The sequence below is a fragment of the Macrobrachium nipponense genome, chromosome 11 (assembly GCF_015104395.2).
Source record: "Macrobrachium nipponense isolate FS-2020 chromosome 11, ASM1510439v2, whole genome shotgun sequence".
Taxonomy (NCBI): Eukaryota; Metazoa; Arthropoda; class Malacostraca; order Decapoda; family Palaemonidae; genus Macrobrachium; species Macrobrachium nipponense.
Genome location: NC_061087.1, coordinates 46,010,329 through 46,029,820, shown reverse-complemented (window position 1 = coordinate 46,029,820; position 19,492 = coordinate 46,010,329). Strand labels below are relative to the sequence as shown.

Sequence of the window (19,492 nt, the reverse complement as noted above, 5' to 3'; positions counted from 1 at the left end):
GAGTCGAGACATCAATACGCCAAATTTAGTTGGGGCTGATGTGAGAACAGACTGTTCAGGTGTGTATCTTGTAATGGTTGGTTCGCCTTTTGCATGAGAAAAATAGCGCGATGTCCAAACCACCAGGGAATCGACATCATTCCCACCCCGACACTGAATTTACTCTACCGAGAGAATAACTTATATCTAAACTCAGTATTCATCTGTCATGGTGGAATGGACTGATTTCTACTCAAAGTACAGAACATGAATTCGACAGGTATATAATATATTTCGCCTGCTAGAATACAGTTGCTATCCTCCATGTTTGAGGATAAGGGTGGGGTATATATATACATGTATATATGTATATATATACATGTATATAGATATATATATATATATATATATATATATATTATACGTATGTATATATATGTGTATATATATATATATATTATATATATATATATATATAAATATATGTGTGTGTGTGTGTGTGTGTGTGTGCGTGTGTGTGCATGCTATGATGAAATGCAATACTGTCAATTCATGTTGTAATCATGAGTGAAGTTACAGGATTTGTACATTCAGAGAATAATCTTCTAGATAAAAATCACATGTAAGGTGAAGAAAGGGATTTACTGGTCCTATGAATCCTTCTTAGTTATACAGTGATGGCGAAAAACTATTGGAAACAACAAGGTACAATATTCCTGGTCCTCAAAAACCTTTATGCTTATCCAGCAAAAAACTGACTAGACTCTGCACTAACTCTTTAAATTATATTGAACTTAGAGCAAATATGAATATTGAAGATGACTTAGATTTTAAGCGATACAGAGAAAAAGTAGCAAGAATAAATCCAGAAATGTGTCCAACAACAGATGCAGTAGCCCTCTGTGAAAGCATACGAAAATGCTTCTTTCATTAATGCGTTGGGGGAATAAACATGGTTGGTCCTTTTTGGAGTACAAGACTCTTGGTCGTTCAAAGTAATAAAGGCATTATTTACACTAGAAATACTCTTTTTCAGTCTCTTTGAAAACAGTATATGAGGAAAACCTACTCTATCTCTCGAAAGTGGCCAAAATGAAACGGGCTGTTGATTTCATTCAAAACGAGACTATGTAGCACTATTTATTGACTATGCAGGACACGCAAGGTTCATGTGTTCACGCCATGGAAGTTAAAAGGTCTGCCATAGGCTCGCGTAAAACGATCACTGTTTATATACTATTCCTACCAAATACCAACAACTTATTTCATAATTCAATTATGATTACTTTAAATTCCGAGATTATGTAACTAGTTAAGTACCCTGAATCTAAATTATTATAGAAGAAGGTGGATGTTGTCTAAATCTGTATCCATAGTGTTTCTATTTTTTCATTTCCTCAAGAGAATTGCTTGAGTAAACTGTTGATTGCACTAATGGAATTCTGTATTTTCTGTTGCTCACGGAGGATAGGATTTGTAGGCTGTGTTGGCCGACGCCACTGCTGTTCCTCTTGTTTAGGACGATCTGTAAAGATAACACCACAGTGAGTAAAACTGATTGTACTGAAAAACTGAGGAGATACTGGCTTTTGTCACTAACAATGGTGAGCACTTCTGTTTATGTTGATGAGTGGCTCTCTCAATGTTCGAGTGCAATATTCTTTTGGTAATTTAACTGTGACAAGAAATCAAGCGTTGAAAATCTTGATAAGAGGATTGATTGATTAAACTAATTTTGATATATAAAAGTGACTTAACTCAAGGTGAATCGGTGCAAAAATGTTCTCTATTTTATAGAGAGAACAATGTTTTTATGATTATGGCAGAGTGAGAATTTACTTGGAAGTCGACAGCCTGACGTGTACTTACGTTTTGGATAAAGCCTGGTCCTGCTTCCCACGGATGGGCGTTCCTTAAAACACTTTTCGATATTGCTTCCCTCCACGAATATCTCTGCTGAGGGCGCCTCGGCTGTCGGGTTCTCCCTACCCACGCTAAGAAATATCAGAAAGAAAGAGAGAAAAAAAGAGATAAGGATTAGATTTATTTTATGGTTTTTAGTTTTCTGTAAAACTATTGAGATGCCTTTGTCTGTTCGTCCACACTTTTTCCGTCCTTCTCAAATATTAAAAACTAATGAGGCTAGAGGGCTGCAACTTGGTATGTGGATAATCCATCCTCCAGTTATTAAACATACTAAATTGCAGTTCTCGAGACTCACTAGTTTTTATTTTAATGAAGGTTAAAGTTTACCATAACTATGCTTCTGTCAGCGCTATAGGTACCAACAACACAGACCGCCACCGGACCGTGGCTGAGTTTCATGGACTGCGGCTAAGCGTTTATGGGCAGTGGCTGAAAATTTCATACAGCATTATACACTGCACAAAACTTTTGCGAATTATTTACTTGTTTATATCTGATGTCACTTGCACAGTTTATATACCTCAACTTTTCTCTCCAGATAAACAGCCTGTGATCAGATCTCGAACATTTCTTATTTCGTAATAATATTCTTTCTGGCAAGAAGAGAGAGAGAGAGAGAGAGAGAGAGAGAGAGAGAGAGAGAGAGAGATTGCATGTACTGTGAATGCAAATTTATTTTGGTAATGATAGAATCATTGCCAGCTCATTACTTTAGTACGTCTATAGTTGCAATGAAATACTCATGAAGCTAATCATCAACACATAATACACTCTGTCTCTGTCACTTTGATATATATATATATATATATATATATATATATATATATATGATGTATGTATGTATGTATAGCACACACCAACACACACACACACACACACACACACACATATATATATATATATATATATATATATATATATATTTACACACGTATGTATGTAAGCTTAGAAAATCACAGTAAATGCACGTGACTTCATGATATAAGCGAATACTACGGGAACAACACTAAGCAGAAATTCGTAGCCGAGCGCTTTCGTCCTTTAATAAGACATTGTCGAGGCACAGCTAAGTTACAGTTGAAAAGAAAGTTACAAAGTAACAAAAAGATCAAGAATACCAGATGGTTAATTGTCAAAAAGGTAAAATTCAAAGAGATAATCCATGATATTCGGAGATCACAAGTCACAAACTAAAACAGACTTAACCATAAGAGAAACGGAAGCTTAGCCATACAAAGTCCAAAAGCATTTATACAACTGAATATATTAATTTTGTTGCTCATATTTATCTACAACTTTTTTAATTATGAAGGCGTCGAGTTTAAACAAACTGGAAAATCCCTTTCACAACGAATCAAACAACACCAATATTGAGTGATAATTGGTCAAATATCGAATGCATTATTCGTACTTATGAGAGATTTAGATCATCCTATTACCTGGAGTATTCAAGATCTTAATGCCGTGTAGCGACACAGTTAAAAGGAATATCATTGAATCTTGTTTCATCAAATCAAATAATGGAAGTGTTCGAAATTTAAGTCTTGGTTTGTTTAAACTCGACGCCTTCATAATTTAAAAAGTTGTAGATAAATATGAGCAACAAAATTAATATATTCAGTTGTATAAATGTTTTTGGACTTTGTATGGCTAAGCTTCCGTTTCTCTTATGGTTAAGTCTGTTTTAGTTTGTGACTTTGTGATCTCCGATTATCCTGGATTATCTCTTTGATTTTGACCCTTTTGACAATTAATCATCTGGTATTCTTGATCTTTTTGTTACTTTGTAACTTTCTTTTCAGCGGTGTCTCATCTGTGCCTCGACAATGTTTAATTAAAAGACGAAAGCGCTCGACTATGAATTTCTGCCTATTATTTTTCCTATGGCATTCGCTTATATATATACATATATATATATATATATATATATATATATATATATATATATATATTATACACACACACACACACACACACACATATATATATATATATATATATATATATATATATATATATATATATATATATATGTATATATATATGAATAACTTGATCACGAAGTATATAAAACATGATGCTATGTATAAATAAAGGTTTTTTTGCCACGAAGGAAAAAAATGAAAAAGCGAGATAGCCGAGTACTTTCGGTCCTATTCGGACCCTTTACTGAGGCAAACTGATTTTACAAAGAACACCATAGTCAAAAGAAGGCTTAATATACAAACTGACACTACCAGATTAGCCATAAGGGCGATTTTCACTCTACAGAGAGGAGGAGTCCCCAGAGGCTAGCCACACCTTGAAGGATACCCACAGTAAACAAGAGATTCTTCCAGAAAACAGTACATTTTGAAAACAACACGGGAGCATATACAATTTAATATCATGAACTTTTACACAAATTTTCCCAACAAAAATTATTATTAATGAAAAGACGAAAGAAAATATAAATATATATATATCGAGCAAGAGAAAGAGGGAGAGAGAATATCGAACCAGAGAGAGAGAGAGAGAGAGAGAGAGAGAGAGAGAGAGAGAGAAAGAAAAAAGAAATAATTTATTAGTTGTTCATTTATTTTGAGGTCCTTCATAAACATCTTACAAATATATGGGTACAAATGGTACATTCCCAGACTAAGATAGGTTGTTTTTATTAGTAAGTATATCTTAGTTTTACCAGACCACTGAGCTGATTAACAGCTCTCCTAGGGCTGGCCCGAAGGATTAGATATTTTTACGTGACTAGGAATCAATTGATTCCCTAGCAACGGGACCTACAGCTTATTGTGGAATCCGAACCACATTATATCGAGAAAGGTATTTCTATCACCAGAAATGAATTTCTCTGGTTCCGCGTTGGCCTGGCCGAGAATCGAACTTGAACCACCGAATTAGCAGCCGAGTGCGAAGTCCACTCGGCCAACATGGGACTATGTTTTTATTAGTGATTTGTATAATTGCCGATTCCAGTAAATTTCTTGAAACATAATCATTAGATCTAGCAATTACCGTGGTATCACCCAAATTAATACAATGATACAATAATAATTTTTGTTGGGAAAATTTGTGTAAAAATTCATGATATTAAATTGTATATGCTCCCGTGTTGTTTTCAAAATGTACTGTTTTCTGGAAGAATCACTTGTTTACTGCGGGTATCCTTCAAGGTGTGGCTAGCCTCTGGGGACTCCTCCTCTCTGTAGAGTGAAAAATCGCCCTTATGGCTAATCTGGTAGTGTCAGTTTGTATATTAAGCCTCTTTTGACCATGGTGTTCTTTGTAAAATCAGTTTGCCTCAGTAAAGGGTCCGAATAGGACCGAAAGTACTCGGCTATCTCGCTTTTTCATTTTTTTCCTTCGTGGCAAAAAAACCCTTTTATATATATATATATATATATATATATATATATATATTAATATATATATATATATATATATATATATATGTGTGTGTGTGTGTGTGTGTGTATGTATATATATGTATATATATATTAAATATGATGGCTGCATTGTATTCTCAATTTTTCTATGACTCGCTGCTGTTATATGTGAACATTACACACATATACACACACGCACACATATATATATATGTGTGTATATATATAATATATATATATATATATATATATATATATATATATATATATATATAGTATATATATGCAATGTTCATTATAGAATGGAAGCGAGTCATAGGAAAATTTGAGAATGCTCAATAGTATAAGAGGAATTCACACAATGCAGCCATAATTTTTAATGTGACATTCATCTACTTACTCATAAATGATGTCTTGGGGTCTAAAGCGGATGACAGAACATTTCTTAAATCTTTCACACACTCACTCATATCTATTCTCAACTTTGCTTCAATCTAAAACAAATAAAAATACTGAAAACATTACTTGATTGTGATTTTTCAAAACAAACATTAATTTTGTATACATGCAATTTTGTGGAAAATTAAACAAATTCCAATGTTATGAACCTCAACAACTTTTTCTAGAAGTTTATGCATAACTAAATTTATCGCTCTGTGGAATCGTGGAACTCTCTGGTTATCAAAGTGAGAGAAAAACTGGTGTATAATTAATAATGAAACTTAAGGAGTATATGGTTATGCAATTTGTAACCAATTAATAGTGGGAGGTCTTGGCCTTTGTTCTTAGTAATTTCAGAAGTAAATTTGCAAAAGGTGTTACGTGAAGTAATATTCTTTACGAGTATTTAACAAACTTGATCCTGAATATGTTAATATAGCCAATAAACGATACAATACATAGTAAGGTAGATCAATTATCTTTTTAAAGAAATATTTTACTGTATTTCAAGCTTGTGTGGAAAGTGTTCTTACCGATTTAACTTTTTGTTCAAGTATTCGCGGACATCGGAGAGTAATTGGTCCACCTCCGCATCGACGGTCTTGTCCCTATTAGCCGTGGAGGGTCGATCCTCTCTCCCCTTGTGATGCTGATTCCACTGCCTCAAAGGGGACTTTCCACTCGTTGGCGCTTCTTTCCTTCTTAAACCTGCAGGACAAGACTCTTGATTGGCATAAAGCAACTGCTTAAATGGGGAGAAGAAAATTTCACCCTTTGTTAAATTTCACAATTGCAATCTTCATGATTCCATTATGCACAAAATCAATGACTACAGCTACTACATCGTATGTTCATTATGGGAAATGGTGCTGAATGGCAAAAGAGGCCTAGGAAGTGTTGCTTTCAGTTAAGATTCAAGTTCAACCTACAGAAACTCTGAAGCAATAGTTTGTAGTAGCAGGGACATGTTATCAAGAGAATAGTTTCATCAACGATCTCTCGTCCTGTCCCAACTCTCCAGAGATTTTTTGGAAATTTATTTTCGTAACAGATCTCGTGACGATTATATATCTTCTAAAAAGACAATAATGAAAAGTTCTTATGAGGCGCATGCAACAACTAGAAATTGTTGGTATTTTAGGCATCATCATAAAACGATGCTGCCAGTGTTACCGGCGCACCCTTTTGAGCGATATACGAGAAAATTGCGTCATCTTCGTCATTTTCGCTCGAAAATAATTTCATGTCCTTCCGGAGTGAAATTCATCTCTTACCGCTTACCTGGTTACACATACCATTTTGCTAAAATAACACAAACTCAGTCTGTCCTCTACTTTCCCGCCTTATGATTGCATTTGTGGCTCTTACTTTCTTAGCCAGTCAGATTTTTTCTGTTTGTCACTTCCAATAAAAAAAAAATTATCATATCCATAATGTTTGGATTATCATTGTTGATAATGTTTACTATGTCTTGTCTATTCTCCTTGCATTCTACGACAATAGCTAAGAAAATTATCTCTATATTTGTATGTTAGCGGTGAAAGTAATAAGTACTAGTTAATTCCAACAACATATGGTACCAGCTTGGTAAGAGAGTTTGGGCTAATTTGCAAATGTCTCAGATTCGCTCTGCAATAATCTTTGCTAAGTATCCTAGAAATATCAGGAGCTTTGCATACAGTAATCAATGTAATATAATTTTGCATTAAGAACCATCTCAAACGCTAAAAAGCAAAGTAATCTAACTACAAAACTTCTAATAAAAACAAGAAAGTGATTGTAAATACAAAGTATGCATTATAAAGACGAACATTTCATTAGAATTTGCTACTCTAAAGTGGAATAACGATAATCGTAACACAAAGTTGTAAAATGCAGGGTGAAAATGGACAATTCCTGTTGCAAAGCAGCTACTTGTAATATTCCATCAGTGTAGTGCCTAGAACCAAAGGCTATAACATCACCTCTATCCATGCTTCAAAAGGTTCTCATACGTCAGAAACAGAACAAAGTGAATCTCACTAGATCTCAGGTGAAAGAGAGACAAATGCACATGATTGCATAAGTTCATAACTCACGTTCAGTTCGGGATGTGTCAGGAACACAGCCAGAGTCTGATGTTGCTCCAGGGTTGCTAACATTCACCACAAGACGAACTTGGCGTCTAGAGCTCACCCTGACATCATGGTGACGTGGGCCTGCTCTGACTTGTACTGTAACATCATCACCAGTTAAGGAAGGTGTAAGTGAATCATCTCTGTTGTCATCACCGCATTCAGACCCTCCACGATATCTTGACAGAGTGGCTAAAAAGGCATCTAAAGCACTTAAAGACGAGGGTCTGTATTTTTTGGGTCCTTCTTCGTGATCAATATTTGATGAAGGGGGCCTATGACGTCGTAATCGTCTTGCTTCAAGGGCTTTCAGTAAACGCTCAGAATAGCTGCCTTCACCAGTCTCTGATGATCCAAAATCACTATTATTATCTGTCTGCATTTCATTCACCGATCCAGGAAGACTGCCTGCTGTACATAATGGAGATTCATTTTTACATGGTGGGTGATGAGGGAGGTTATCTAAGTAGTCTTGCACCAACTGATACTTACTTCTTGAAGTTGCATCACTCTCAATCTGAGAAGAGGGATTATGGACGTCATCTTGGCTTTGTGTTCCTTTATTATTTCCTTCAGTGTTATTATTAAGAGCAACTTCTTGACCTTGAAGACTTGTCCAACTTCTCATCATTACCGGTTCCTTAACCTCTGTATCCTTCCCACTGGCAGATATTGGTCGACGGCGTCCACTTGTAATGCGATTGGCTCTGTCTTTAGCTTGTTTGGTCGAAAGCCTTTTCCCTTGCATAACTTCAAGGGCTATTTCATTGTTAACAGAATCTTGTACATGAGAATCATGATCATTTTGAATTCTTAAGTCTCCATTATCTCTTGAACACTCTAATGGAGAGTTTGTTGTTTTTCCTGCCATTTCTACAACCCCTGAATCAGAGGATGGGGAGTTTGCTGCTGCTCCCTCTGGGTTACTGCCTTCTCTTGGTGATTCATCATCTGAAAAAGCCACCTCACCTTCCATCAGGGACTCTGGTAGATGGACTTCGTCAAGGGGTTGATTGCTATTTTGAATATGGCTTGATGATGTGGAATCCTCTGCTCTTTTAAGTGTATCTTTGCCTGTCAGAACTTTATTTTGAAAACTATCATCAAATTCTTGACACAAAAGCATGGGGGCATCTTCAATGCCTGCAATAACTAAATTATGGGGTATAGCCATCATCTGGCTAGAATTAAAATGTCTAATTGTTTTGTTTCCAATGAATACTTCGTTTTCAATCAATCCTTCTGTGAATTCTAGTGACTCCTCATATTCAGGACGAATAATAGGTTCTGTTATATCCTGAGTTTCATCGCTGAAAAGTGACAAATCACTGGCTTCACTTTCACTAACAGCAGGTCTGCCATTTGTCTCATTATCTGATACGTATGTACCGCCATTGTCACAGATATCCCCATTTAGGTCACTCATTTCGATAACAAGCGGTTCCTTCTCTGAAATGCTTTCCATCATGCCTTCATGCACTTCCTTATTTTCTCCAAATTCCTCATTTTTAAAATTCTCCACATTAGGTGAATTTTCCTCAGAGTTTTTCATCAATCCAACTTCCATTTCTCCAAACACCAGCGTCCCAATTTCTTCACTGTAAATGTCTTCATTCTCCATCAAATTATTTTCACTTACATCAATACTGTTAAGTTCCTCCTCAATGATACTTTCATCTTCTATCATATTCTCAGTTCCTGAGGCTGGATTATCTTCATTATCTTCATGCCTACGAGTATCCATATCGTCCACTAACTGGCCCCTCTTCCTTTCTGTCTCTTCATTATCGCTTTTCATGCAAACATTAGTTTTCTCCATGTTGTCAGACATAATATTTTCCTTCACAGTCTCTACGTTTTCCTCTGATATTCCTTCCATAGAATTGTCTATAGATGCATTATCTTCCTCTTTTAATTCAGTGTATATTCCCTCGTCCACTGGCCCCTCAAGCGTTTCCATTATATCATGGACCCCATTATTTGCATCTTTTGTCATTTCCTCTTCATTTCTTTCAAGTTCTTGATCATTTAGATATACTTCATCAGTAGCCATTTCATTGAGCAAATTACTTTCTTGTTCTTCTTCTCTCTGAGTTTCATTTGCCTCCTCAGGTGCATCATCAGTTGCCATTACTTCAAGTTCTTCAGATATGGTAACCGCTTCTTCTATGAGAGATTCCTCTGGCTCATATTGCTCTTCATTTTCTATTACTTCATCAGTTTCATTGTCTTCACCTTCTTCTGATACAGCAGCCATTTCTTCCATATCTACCATCATTTGATATTCATTATCATTTTCCATTATTTTATCAGTTTCATTTTCCTCACATTCCCCAGATATAGCGACCACGTTGTCTATGGTATCTACGTCTAATTCATTTTGAGTTTCATCCTCCTTTACATTTATAGTTTCAATGTCTTCACCTCCTGGTGCACCAGTCACTTCTTCCATATCTACCTGCAAATGATATTCATCATCAATCGCCGTTACTTTATCAGTTTCATTGTCCTCACATTCCTCAGAAATAGCAACAGCGTTTTCCAAGATATCTTCCTCTAATTCATTTTGATCTTCATTCTCTTCTACTATTTTAGTTTCAATGTCTCCGCCTTCGTCTGATGTAGCAACCACCTCTTCCAGATTTACCTTCAATTGATATTCATCATCGTTTTCCATTACGTTATCAGTTTCATTTTCCTCACATTCCTCAGATATAGCAACTTTGTTTTCCAAGGTATCTACCTCTAATTCATTTTGATCTTTATTCTCTGTTACATTTATAGTTTCAATGTCTCCCCCTTCTGATGCAGCAACCATTTCTTCCATATCTACCTCCAAATGATATTCATCATCAATCACCGTTACTTTATCAGTTTCATTGTCCTCGCATTCCCCAGAAATAGCAACAGCGTTTTCCAAGATATCTTCCTCTAATTCATTTTGATCTCTATTCTCTGTTACATTTATAGTTTCAATGTCTCCCCCTTCTGATGCAGCAACCATTTCTTCCATATCTACCTCCAGCTGATATTCATCATCATTATTTATTACTTTATCGGTTTTATTGTCCTCAAATTCCCCAGAAATAGCATCTTCGTTTTCCATGAGATCTTCCTCTAATTCATTTGGATCTTCAGTCTCTGTTACTTTTTCAGTTTCAGTGTCTTCGCCTTCTTCTGACACAGCAACCGCTTCTTCCAGATTTACCTCCAAATGAGATTCATCAACATTCACTATTACTTTATCAATTTCCCAGTCCTCACTTCTCCTTGACATAGCAACCACTTCTTCCATGGCATCTACCTCCAATTCGTTTTGGTCTGCATTCTCTGTTACTTTGTCTGTTTCATTGTCTTCACTCTCTACTGATGCAGCAATGACTTCATCCATGATATCTACTTTCAGGTCATATTGATCTTCATTCTCTATTAGTATGTCACTTTTGTTGCCTTCTGTCTTTATAAGAGCTAGGTTTTTAATACTTTCAGTCTCATATTCATCGCTCAAATCTAACTTACCTTCTATCATTCCCTCGTCATTTTTATTTGAAAAAACTTCTTTGTGTTCATTTACTTCTCCAGTTTCATTTTCTTCTGCAGTGTCAGCTTCGTCATCTTCTTCATTGTCACCCTTACTTTCTTGTATATCGCCTCCAGCACCATTTTCATTAGTGTAATCAGTCTCCGCAACCAAGCCAGTTATTTCATCATCTCCCATTACCTCTTTTTCGTGGCATTCACTAACTGCATTGCCAATTTTTCCATCTGAAGGGTCACTGCTCTCTTCTAAAGTTTTGTCCATTTCTTCTACATCTTCCTTTTCATTAAACGTGTTTTGAAACTGGCATTCCTGATGATTTTTACTTTCCAATATTTCTTCTATAGGCTCTTTTCCTTCTTTCTCAACCACCTCCCTTGAATTTCTCTCATATGTTCCCGTTTGATCGTCATTATTTGGTTCTTTCAGATCAACCTCAAAATTTCCTTTATCTGTGTGTGATTCTTGAGCTAAATGGATATCCTCCATTGTGACATTATCAGTTTCTATTAATATTTCCCCAGATATTTCTTGTTGATTATTCTCTGTATTTCCAAAATCTTCAGTGACTGCATCTTCGCTCTCAATTTCCCTTTTTTCTTCCAGGGGATCATAATGCTCTTGCAAACATTCGTTTTTTGAATTATTTGCTCCAATGGTAATGTCCTGGTTTTCTTTTAAGATTTCAGGCCCATCATCTCCATCCAGATTCCCCTCATTTTCAACTATATCTGCTGTATTTTCTTGTTCTACAATATCTAAATTTTCTTTTTCAGACTCAGATTTATTAGCTACAGTGCTCTCCTTTTCTATATTTATTCCAGACTCAGAATCCATCACCAGCTCGTCCTCATTTATATCAGTGCTAACATTTTTATCAAAGTTATCTAGATCATCTATGCTACAAATCGAATTTCTGTCCACACAATCGTTCCTAACATCTTGAGTATCTTCTGTTAAAATGTTGTCATCATTCTTTAATGGCTCCTCACCTATTTCTTCTGTAACTTCTGTTTCCTCTATAGCTAACACATCTTCCTGCCCTTGTTCCCTGATGGGCAGAGCCTCGATGAGTTCGTCATCCTCTTCAATAGTGGAGAGTCCTGAGCTAATTTCATCTACTGGGGTTTGTTTCCCCTCATTCGAGGTATTGCTGCTAAAGATTTCATGGAGCAAGTCAGTTTCACAATCATTGTCTGGTACTGTGTTGCTGGGACTCACAGAATCTGAGATATATTCATTGGTATCTTCCTCAATTGGAAGTGGAAATTCCGCGTCTATGTCAGGAGTACCTTCTCCACTGTCATAGTTACTTTCACCAGATGGCACACGAATGACTGTGATTCGGTCTGAAGAATCATTTCCATCACTAAATTCTTCTTGATCTACCTCATTTATTGATATGGGCGATGCTGATTCATCATCATTTAGAAAAAAACCGTCATTTAAGCTCATGCCAAAATCTCCATCCTGTAAGCTCTCTGTTATCATGTCTTCCATACTTGTAAGTTGTTTGCTGTCTTGGGATAATATTTCTGGATTATTTGCATCACTCTGGACATGTTGACCCATAGCATTATTTATCATCAAATTATTGCTTATTGATTCATAATTATCGTCTTTGTCTCTTACCTCACAAGATTCTTCTATGAAAGTTTCATTCTCGCACTCAGCAACCATTTTCTGGTCCACTTCTAGCATGGTTTTGTCTGCATTCATGGAGATTGCTTTGTTGTTATCTATTTCAGTTTCAGAGCCAGGCTCATTGGTACTGAATAATCCAGACTTATCACCGTTATTATTCAGTGGATCTGGTGTTAAACTTGCATCATCACAATCAATAAATCCACTTTCTAAAAGTGTTTCTTTCCCATGTGAGGTAAATCCAATGATTTCCAGTTGATCTTGTGATGGATTACTACTCGTTTCCTCTGAGATTTCATCACTCATATCTCTGGGTGAGTCTTTGGTGGGATTATTGTTTCCAGATATAACACTTTCACTTACGTCATCATGTACGGCACTTGACCCACTTGTGTTGTTACTAGCTGGTTCCGGTGTAGCTGTTTGTACTTCTACCTCACTGTTACTTTCATTATTTTGGATGTCACTCTCTGCATTATCCAAAACTTCAGAAATGTCCTCTTCACTTTTTTCATAAGAATACGAAACAGACTGAAAAGAATCTGTATTATAGTTTTCCTCAGAACTCTCAGACTTAGGAATTTCCTCTTCTACAGAATGCTGCAATAACGTTGCATTATCATAGGTTTCATTCTGGTTATCAATTGGACGATTCTCATATCTATTTTCTTGAGTTTCCTCTGCTTGGGTCTCTGCACCAGCGTCAAGTTCATTTGTACCTTCATCTTTATCTTCGTTATCATCACTTGTGATTGGTGATATTTCATTCGCCATTGCTGGAAAACCCACTCTTTTATTTCTGATACTGTCTTCATTGTCTATTTCACTGACACTATTTTCATTATAGGGACAGTTTTCTTCAGTTGCATTTGATTTTGAAGCTTCTTTATCAGGTGCATAGGATGACTGATCAGTGATTTGTGTGTATGTATCAGAATACTGAGCAGAGCTTGGTTCTGGAAGAGGATCTGATTTTTCAAATGACATTTCACTTCTGTTTTCAAAGGAGTTAGATATAGTATCAGTTATATTTGGCAATGAATTCAGTGATCCTTTTTGAGTCATATCTGTGCTTGTAATCTGTATGATATCAGACTGAGATAATTCTGCGCTTTGATCTGATATTTGTGGGGATATATTTCCATTGCAAATAGTTTCTTTGACTTTAGGACTGTCTAAAATATCTGAATCACTAGATACATTTGCATTTTCATTTGAAATGGCGTCTGAAAAATGACCAACTTCAGTTGCTGTTAGATGTGTTAGTAGAGCTTCATCACTAAGAACCTCAACATGCTTGCCAATCAGCAAGAGGTCATCTTGTGGTACAGTATTCGGAAATGGCCGTTTATTAGGGACTGTCCGCCTTTTTTCAAGACGAGCTGTAAGTCTTGCAGGTAAGGTTGGCACTAAGACTTTATTTGCTGGGATATCATTTTTCATTGGTACATAAAATGCTTGGGTAGTTGAGCTCTGTTTGCTGGCCCTACTTTCATCTTCTTCAAGGCTGTCATAATAAACGGAATCAGCTCCTTCACTACCTAGTGAATTTCGTCGATGTAAAACTGCTGACATTGGACGCATGTTTTCGGTCTGAGAAGCTGTCTCTGAGAAAGTTGGAAGGATTGTTTTTTGGAGGTTTTTTAAAGATGAATGTTTTGCAATCCACTCTTTCCTTTGTGCTTTTCGTCCTTTTTGGAGACCTATTTGGTTTATAGTTGGTGACAGACTACCAATTAGAGGACTATGTGATAACACTGCCTGTGTTTCCTCTTTTATGTACTTTGTCATTTTTTTTACCCATTTCTGTGAATTCTTGTGAAAAAACTCGTTTGACTGCGATTTACTGGAGACGATTTCTGGTGCAGAAGTGTTATTCAAATCAACAGAATTAGCGAGATCATGAGATGGGAGCACCATTAAACCCCTTGCATCTCCTAAATTACTCAGGGCAGCAATTGTTTCATATACAACAGCAGAACTCACAAAACGAAAATCTCTCAGATCAGGCATTGAACTTCGCCGTTCTAACTTCGGCTTTGGAAGAACCATGATATGACTCTCCAATGGCGGTTTGTAATCAGCAAGAATGGAATCGATTTCCCCTATGCCAGAAATATCACCAAAAGTATCATTCAAAACTTTTGTCGTCCCCATCTTTAGGCTGTTTTCTCCAATACTGCTACTCCTTTTTGGTCGAGTTTTACTTATGAGCTCCTCCGGTGGTAGCGTGGGATAAGGTTTTTGATTTTCCCTGATTATATCATCAGATGAACCTGGGGGAAAGGGCCTAGTTGGTGGTCCAGGAACACGTCGTTTTGTTTGCCCTGCAAAAGGAACGATAGGAGGTTGATGAGGAGGTATTCTGGGATTGTGAGTGCGCAAGAATCGGTCACATATTTTTTCTTCTTTAAGGAGCTGGCTTTTTTCTTCTGAGCAATAACGACGTCTTCTATTTGGACTCAAAAAGGCGTGTGCTCTGGAAAAAGAAGAGAGTAAATTATTGCAAAGACATGTCCGTTAAGTTTTTCCTGAAAATTCCAGGAGGCACTCCATACTTCTGATCAAATGCTGAACAAAATTTATCTACAGATGTGAAGAAAATATGTTTGCTATTTGTTTTGATGTCATATTAATGATTTTGTTTTTATGTTCAAATTCACAAGAAATAAGTGTTACCTAGCATCAAGTGCCTTATCCTCTCCTCTTACTATTCTAAGTGCTTCATCAAGGTCAGGGGCAGACTGACTCGGTCTCACTAAGCTTTCTGTTTCTATCGCAATTTCTTCGTCATTCATATCATCATTTTTTTTCTTTGAATTTTCCTTCGCCGCTCGAATTCGACACTGTTCTAAAGGTTCTCGAAGAAATCGTCTCATCAACGCATCCTTTTCTCTTTTGCGCTCTGCCAAGATGTGTTCTCTTCGTCGACGTTCCTCTAGTTCTGATCTCTTCAGCTGACGGTCTCTCGCCCTGATGAAACAAACGGTATTGACTGTCATCATTTTGGTAAATATGAATTACTTTCCTGCTCTCCGATTCATATATGTGTACTGAAGGAAACTGTATCATAATTTTCAAGTTTTTGAGGAAGGGAGGTGAATTGGGGTTGTGTGCGAAGAGGAAATGATATTACTGTCTTTAGAATCCATGCGATTCTGAAAACTACAAGATCACTAAATAGACTATTGAAAGGTAGTTGCTAATAAAGAGATTGATAAGGGGAGGATTTGTATTCTACACTTTTTGACACCACGTACAGCCAAAGAGAGGAATATTGTATAGACAAGTAAAGGTAAATGTAATGCAATTTAAAAAATTTTGGTAATAACGATACTTTTGCATTAGGAATTGATTTTTAGATGCTTTTCTATTTTGATGTAACAACACCCATTTTTTCAAAAAACTTTCTTAAAGTTGTCTCAGAACATGGTTCTTAAAGTTCCAAAAGTCTAAATAAGAAGTAATTTTCAACCACAGAATACATCTGTCTTTACTTCTGAATCTGACATTGAGCAAATTCAAAGTGAGGCCACTCATAATTCTGATAATTTTTTGAATGTGGTATCACCAATTTCCCCAGAATTATAGCTAGTACTGTGGGTTCCTGGACAGAGGCTCCTGATTTTACTTAAGTTTCTTTAATATATCAAACAAAGCAAGCTGTCCCGTGTAATGAACATATGATAATAAACATATAATAATATAATAAATCTCAAACACTGGAAACTAATTTTGTGTGACTTTTCACTTCTGAAAAGGTCGCAGTTGTATAAGGTGAGGCCATTTTTTTTTTCAAACGATAATTGAATAGGTGATTTCGTTCTCGTTTGTTGATGCATTGTATAAAACCTGGAAAAACAGGAGTCATTATTTCAGAAGGAATGAATCTATTTTGAAAAGGAATAAATAGACCAAACTACGAGCTGTATCTCAAACAGTTTATTTTTTTTTTGTTGGAAATGAATACACTTTGAATTTAATTGAAATCCTTTCTGGTGGGCTACTCTCAAATCTGTACTTGTTGGTGCACACTCTTCAGTTCCGATTTTGCTTAAACTAGATGGTTCTGTCACTCACCGTTCAAAACAAAAGACAATCTTCAACGGGTTACGAACACATCCTTTATAGGTTCATTCAGTACCCATCTCGTGAGCCCCCTACCGATCGCCCTCCAGCCGTTAACTGGGATTTTAAAAATCAACAGAAAACCAGAAAGCAGGTTGCGGTCAACAGTTCAACCGGCAGACGCCTTACTTGTACTAACACAAAATGTAGGAATGACCACCACAGGAGAGATCTGAAAGAATTCTATTCGAACATAATTTCCGCTATGCTTGCCTCCGGTAGGGCTACCTTTAGATTTCGTCAGGGTAATTCTCGTAATATACCTGGCTGGAATGACTTGGTTAAAGATCTGTATTCATATTCACGAGAAATGTTTTTGCTGTGGAGGCAAAATGGTAACTCGAGGGAAGGACACTGACTTGGTAATGAGACAGGCGATAGCGCAGTTCAAATTGCTTTTAAGCACTGCAGATTAAATGAAAAGCAACTAAGAGCCGATGCAATATCTAGAAATTTAGAATCTGGTGATTATCCTTCTCTTTGGAAAGACATTCAATCCTTAAATCCCAAAATTAGAAAGCTATCACAGAGAGTAGGAGAAGCAGTTGGTGACGAGGCTATCGCAAGTATGTGGGGCGATCACTTCAATAATATCCTGAATGTTAAAAAATATCCACAATTACATATTAAAATATATTTCTATGTAAAAATATAGAACAAAGACTTTCGAACACCTGAACGGTGTCCCTCATCAGTGTAACGTTAAAATGTAATGAAGAGGATAGTTACCTCTTCATTACATTGTAATGTTACACTGATGAGGAACACCTTTCAGGTGTTCGAAAGTTTTTGTTTTATATTCTTACATAGAAAAATATTTTAATATATAATTGTGGATATTTTTTAACAATTTGTTTTCACGAAACTGTGAATTTCTTAAATATCCTGAATTGTATAAACGAGCAAGACACACGAAGGGAGGCAGATAACCTTACTAATAACATTCAATTTAATTTCGCAGATCGTATTGCGCCAGGTAACATCAGAGATGTCATAAACAACCTATCTAATAATAAATTCTGCCATCCGATGACCTACATTTTGCTAGCTACCCTATTCAATGAGTGCATAATTCACCAGTTTCTTCCAGACTCCTTACTCCTAATTCACTTAATACCACTAATCAAAAATAAGCTAAAGAATGCAGCTGATCCTGGCGATTATCGCCTGAATGCAATCACCACGACTGGTCGAATTTAGTTGAGTCGGTTCCTCAAGTGAGACTTCCCCCCCTTTCTACACACCACTGACAACCAGTTCTAAAAGCAAACCACTCAATCGACACCTTCATCTACATCCTGAAAGAATTGCTGAACTTTTACCTGTCATCAGCCTCTCCTGTTTTGCTATGTTTCATAGATGTGAAAAAAGCATTTGACAGAGTAAACTACCTGAAAGTCTCCCTGAAGCTGCAAAAAAGAGGCACACTTCTATATTTAAGTGGCATTTTATATTGCTGGTTCTCCACACAGCAATTCTGTGTCAAATGGGGTAACGTATTGTCGTGCACCTCCGGCTCCCTAAGCTGGCTTCGGCAATGCTCTCTCTCCACACCTGTTTAATACGTGCACAGATGCCCTGATGGTAAACTGAACTCACTCCCAATCAGATGCACAATCAACGAAACAACAATGAACAACGTTTGTTACGTTGTGGTCCTGATTTCCTCTTCAGTGAAGGTTTCCAGCGACTCAATATACCAATATGCAGAGGAACTTGATATCCTTTACAACGAAACCAAGACCCAGTGCATGTCGTTGCTCCTGAGATCTGTGTGTGTGGGGTGCGGGCGTGTTGGATGTCTCTCTCGCGTTTCTTCACAGAAAAGAAGGGTTTTTCGCCCTTGGTGATTATACCTCTTATAGAAAGCAATGTGTTAATAGAGTCTCCACGTAATACCCGGCGTGTAAGCCGGAGAGTGTTGTGCAATTGCAGATATACTAATATTCTTTCTGCTCCAATCAGTGCCTTAGAAATCTTTCAAATCACAGCTACTCGAGGCCTATTGGTCCTGGGAAATGGTTAAAAGAATGCAGTGTATGTGTTAGTGCTTGACCCTTCCCTTACCACAAAAATGTCATCCGACCAACCTCCAACCTTTGCGCAAGTGACCCTGGCACCTACCGGTGCCTGTGCCCCACACACAAGTTCCGTACTCGCGAACAATTGTCTTTACTTTATACAATACCAATCGAACCGTTCCGACGTCGAGTCCGCTATACAATCTGTCAGTGATGCCTTCTCCGATGAGGAAATCAACGTTGCATATACGAAATGCAAAGATCTGATACCATAGAGCATTCTCAAGGAGCGATCCGCGAAGAACTTGCCCTCTCACA

The 19,492-nt window shown here is 36.8% G+C and overlaps 1 protein-coding gene across 2 annotated transcripts in view; it reads right to left on the bottom strand.

The window, feature by feature from the left end:
- Positions 1-470: 470 nt before the first annotated feature.
- Positions 471-19,492, bottom strand: part of LOC135205698 (uncharacterized) — a 177,765-nt gene continuing 158,743 nt past the window's right edge. For both annotated transcript variants that reach the window (XM_064236636.1, XM_064236625.1), the window contains 5 exons: positions 15,705-15,998; positions 7,808-15,504; positions 6,263-6,437; positions 1,849-1,973; positions 471-1,504 (listed from right to left, as the gene is read on the bottom strand). In XM_064236636.1, coding sequence (XP_064092706.1) covers positions 1,377-1,504; positions 1,849-1,973; positions 6,263-6,437; positions 7,808-15,504; positions 15,705-15,998 — 8,419 coding nt within the window. In that variant the 3' untranslated portion in view covers positions 471-1,376. The remainder of the gene's footprint in view (positions 1,505-1,848; positions 1,974-6,262; positions 6,438-7,807; positions 15,505-15,704; positions 15,999-19,492) is intronic.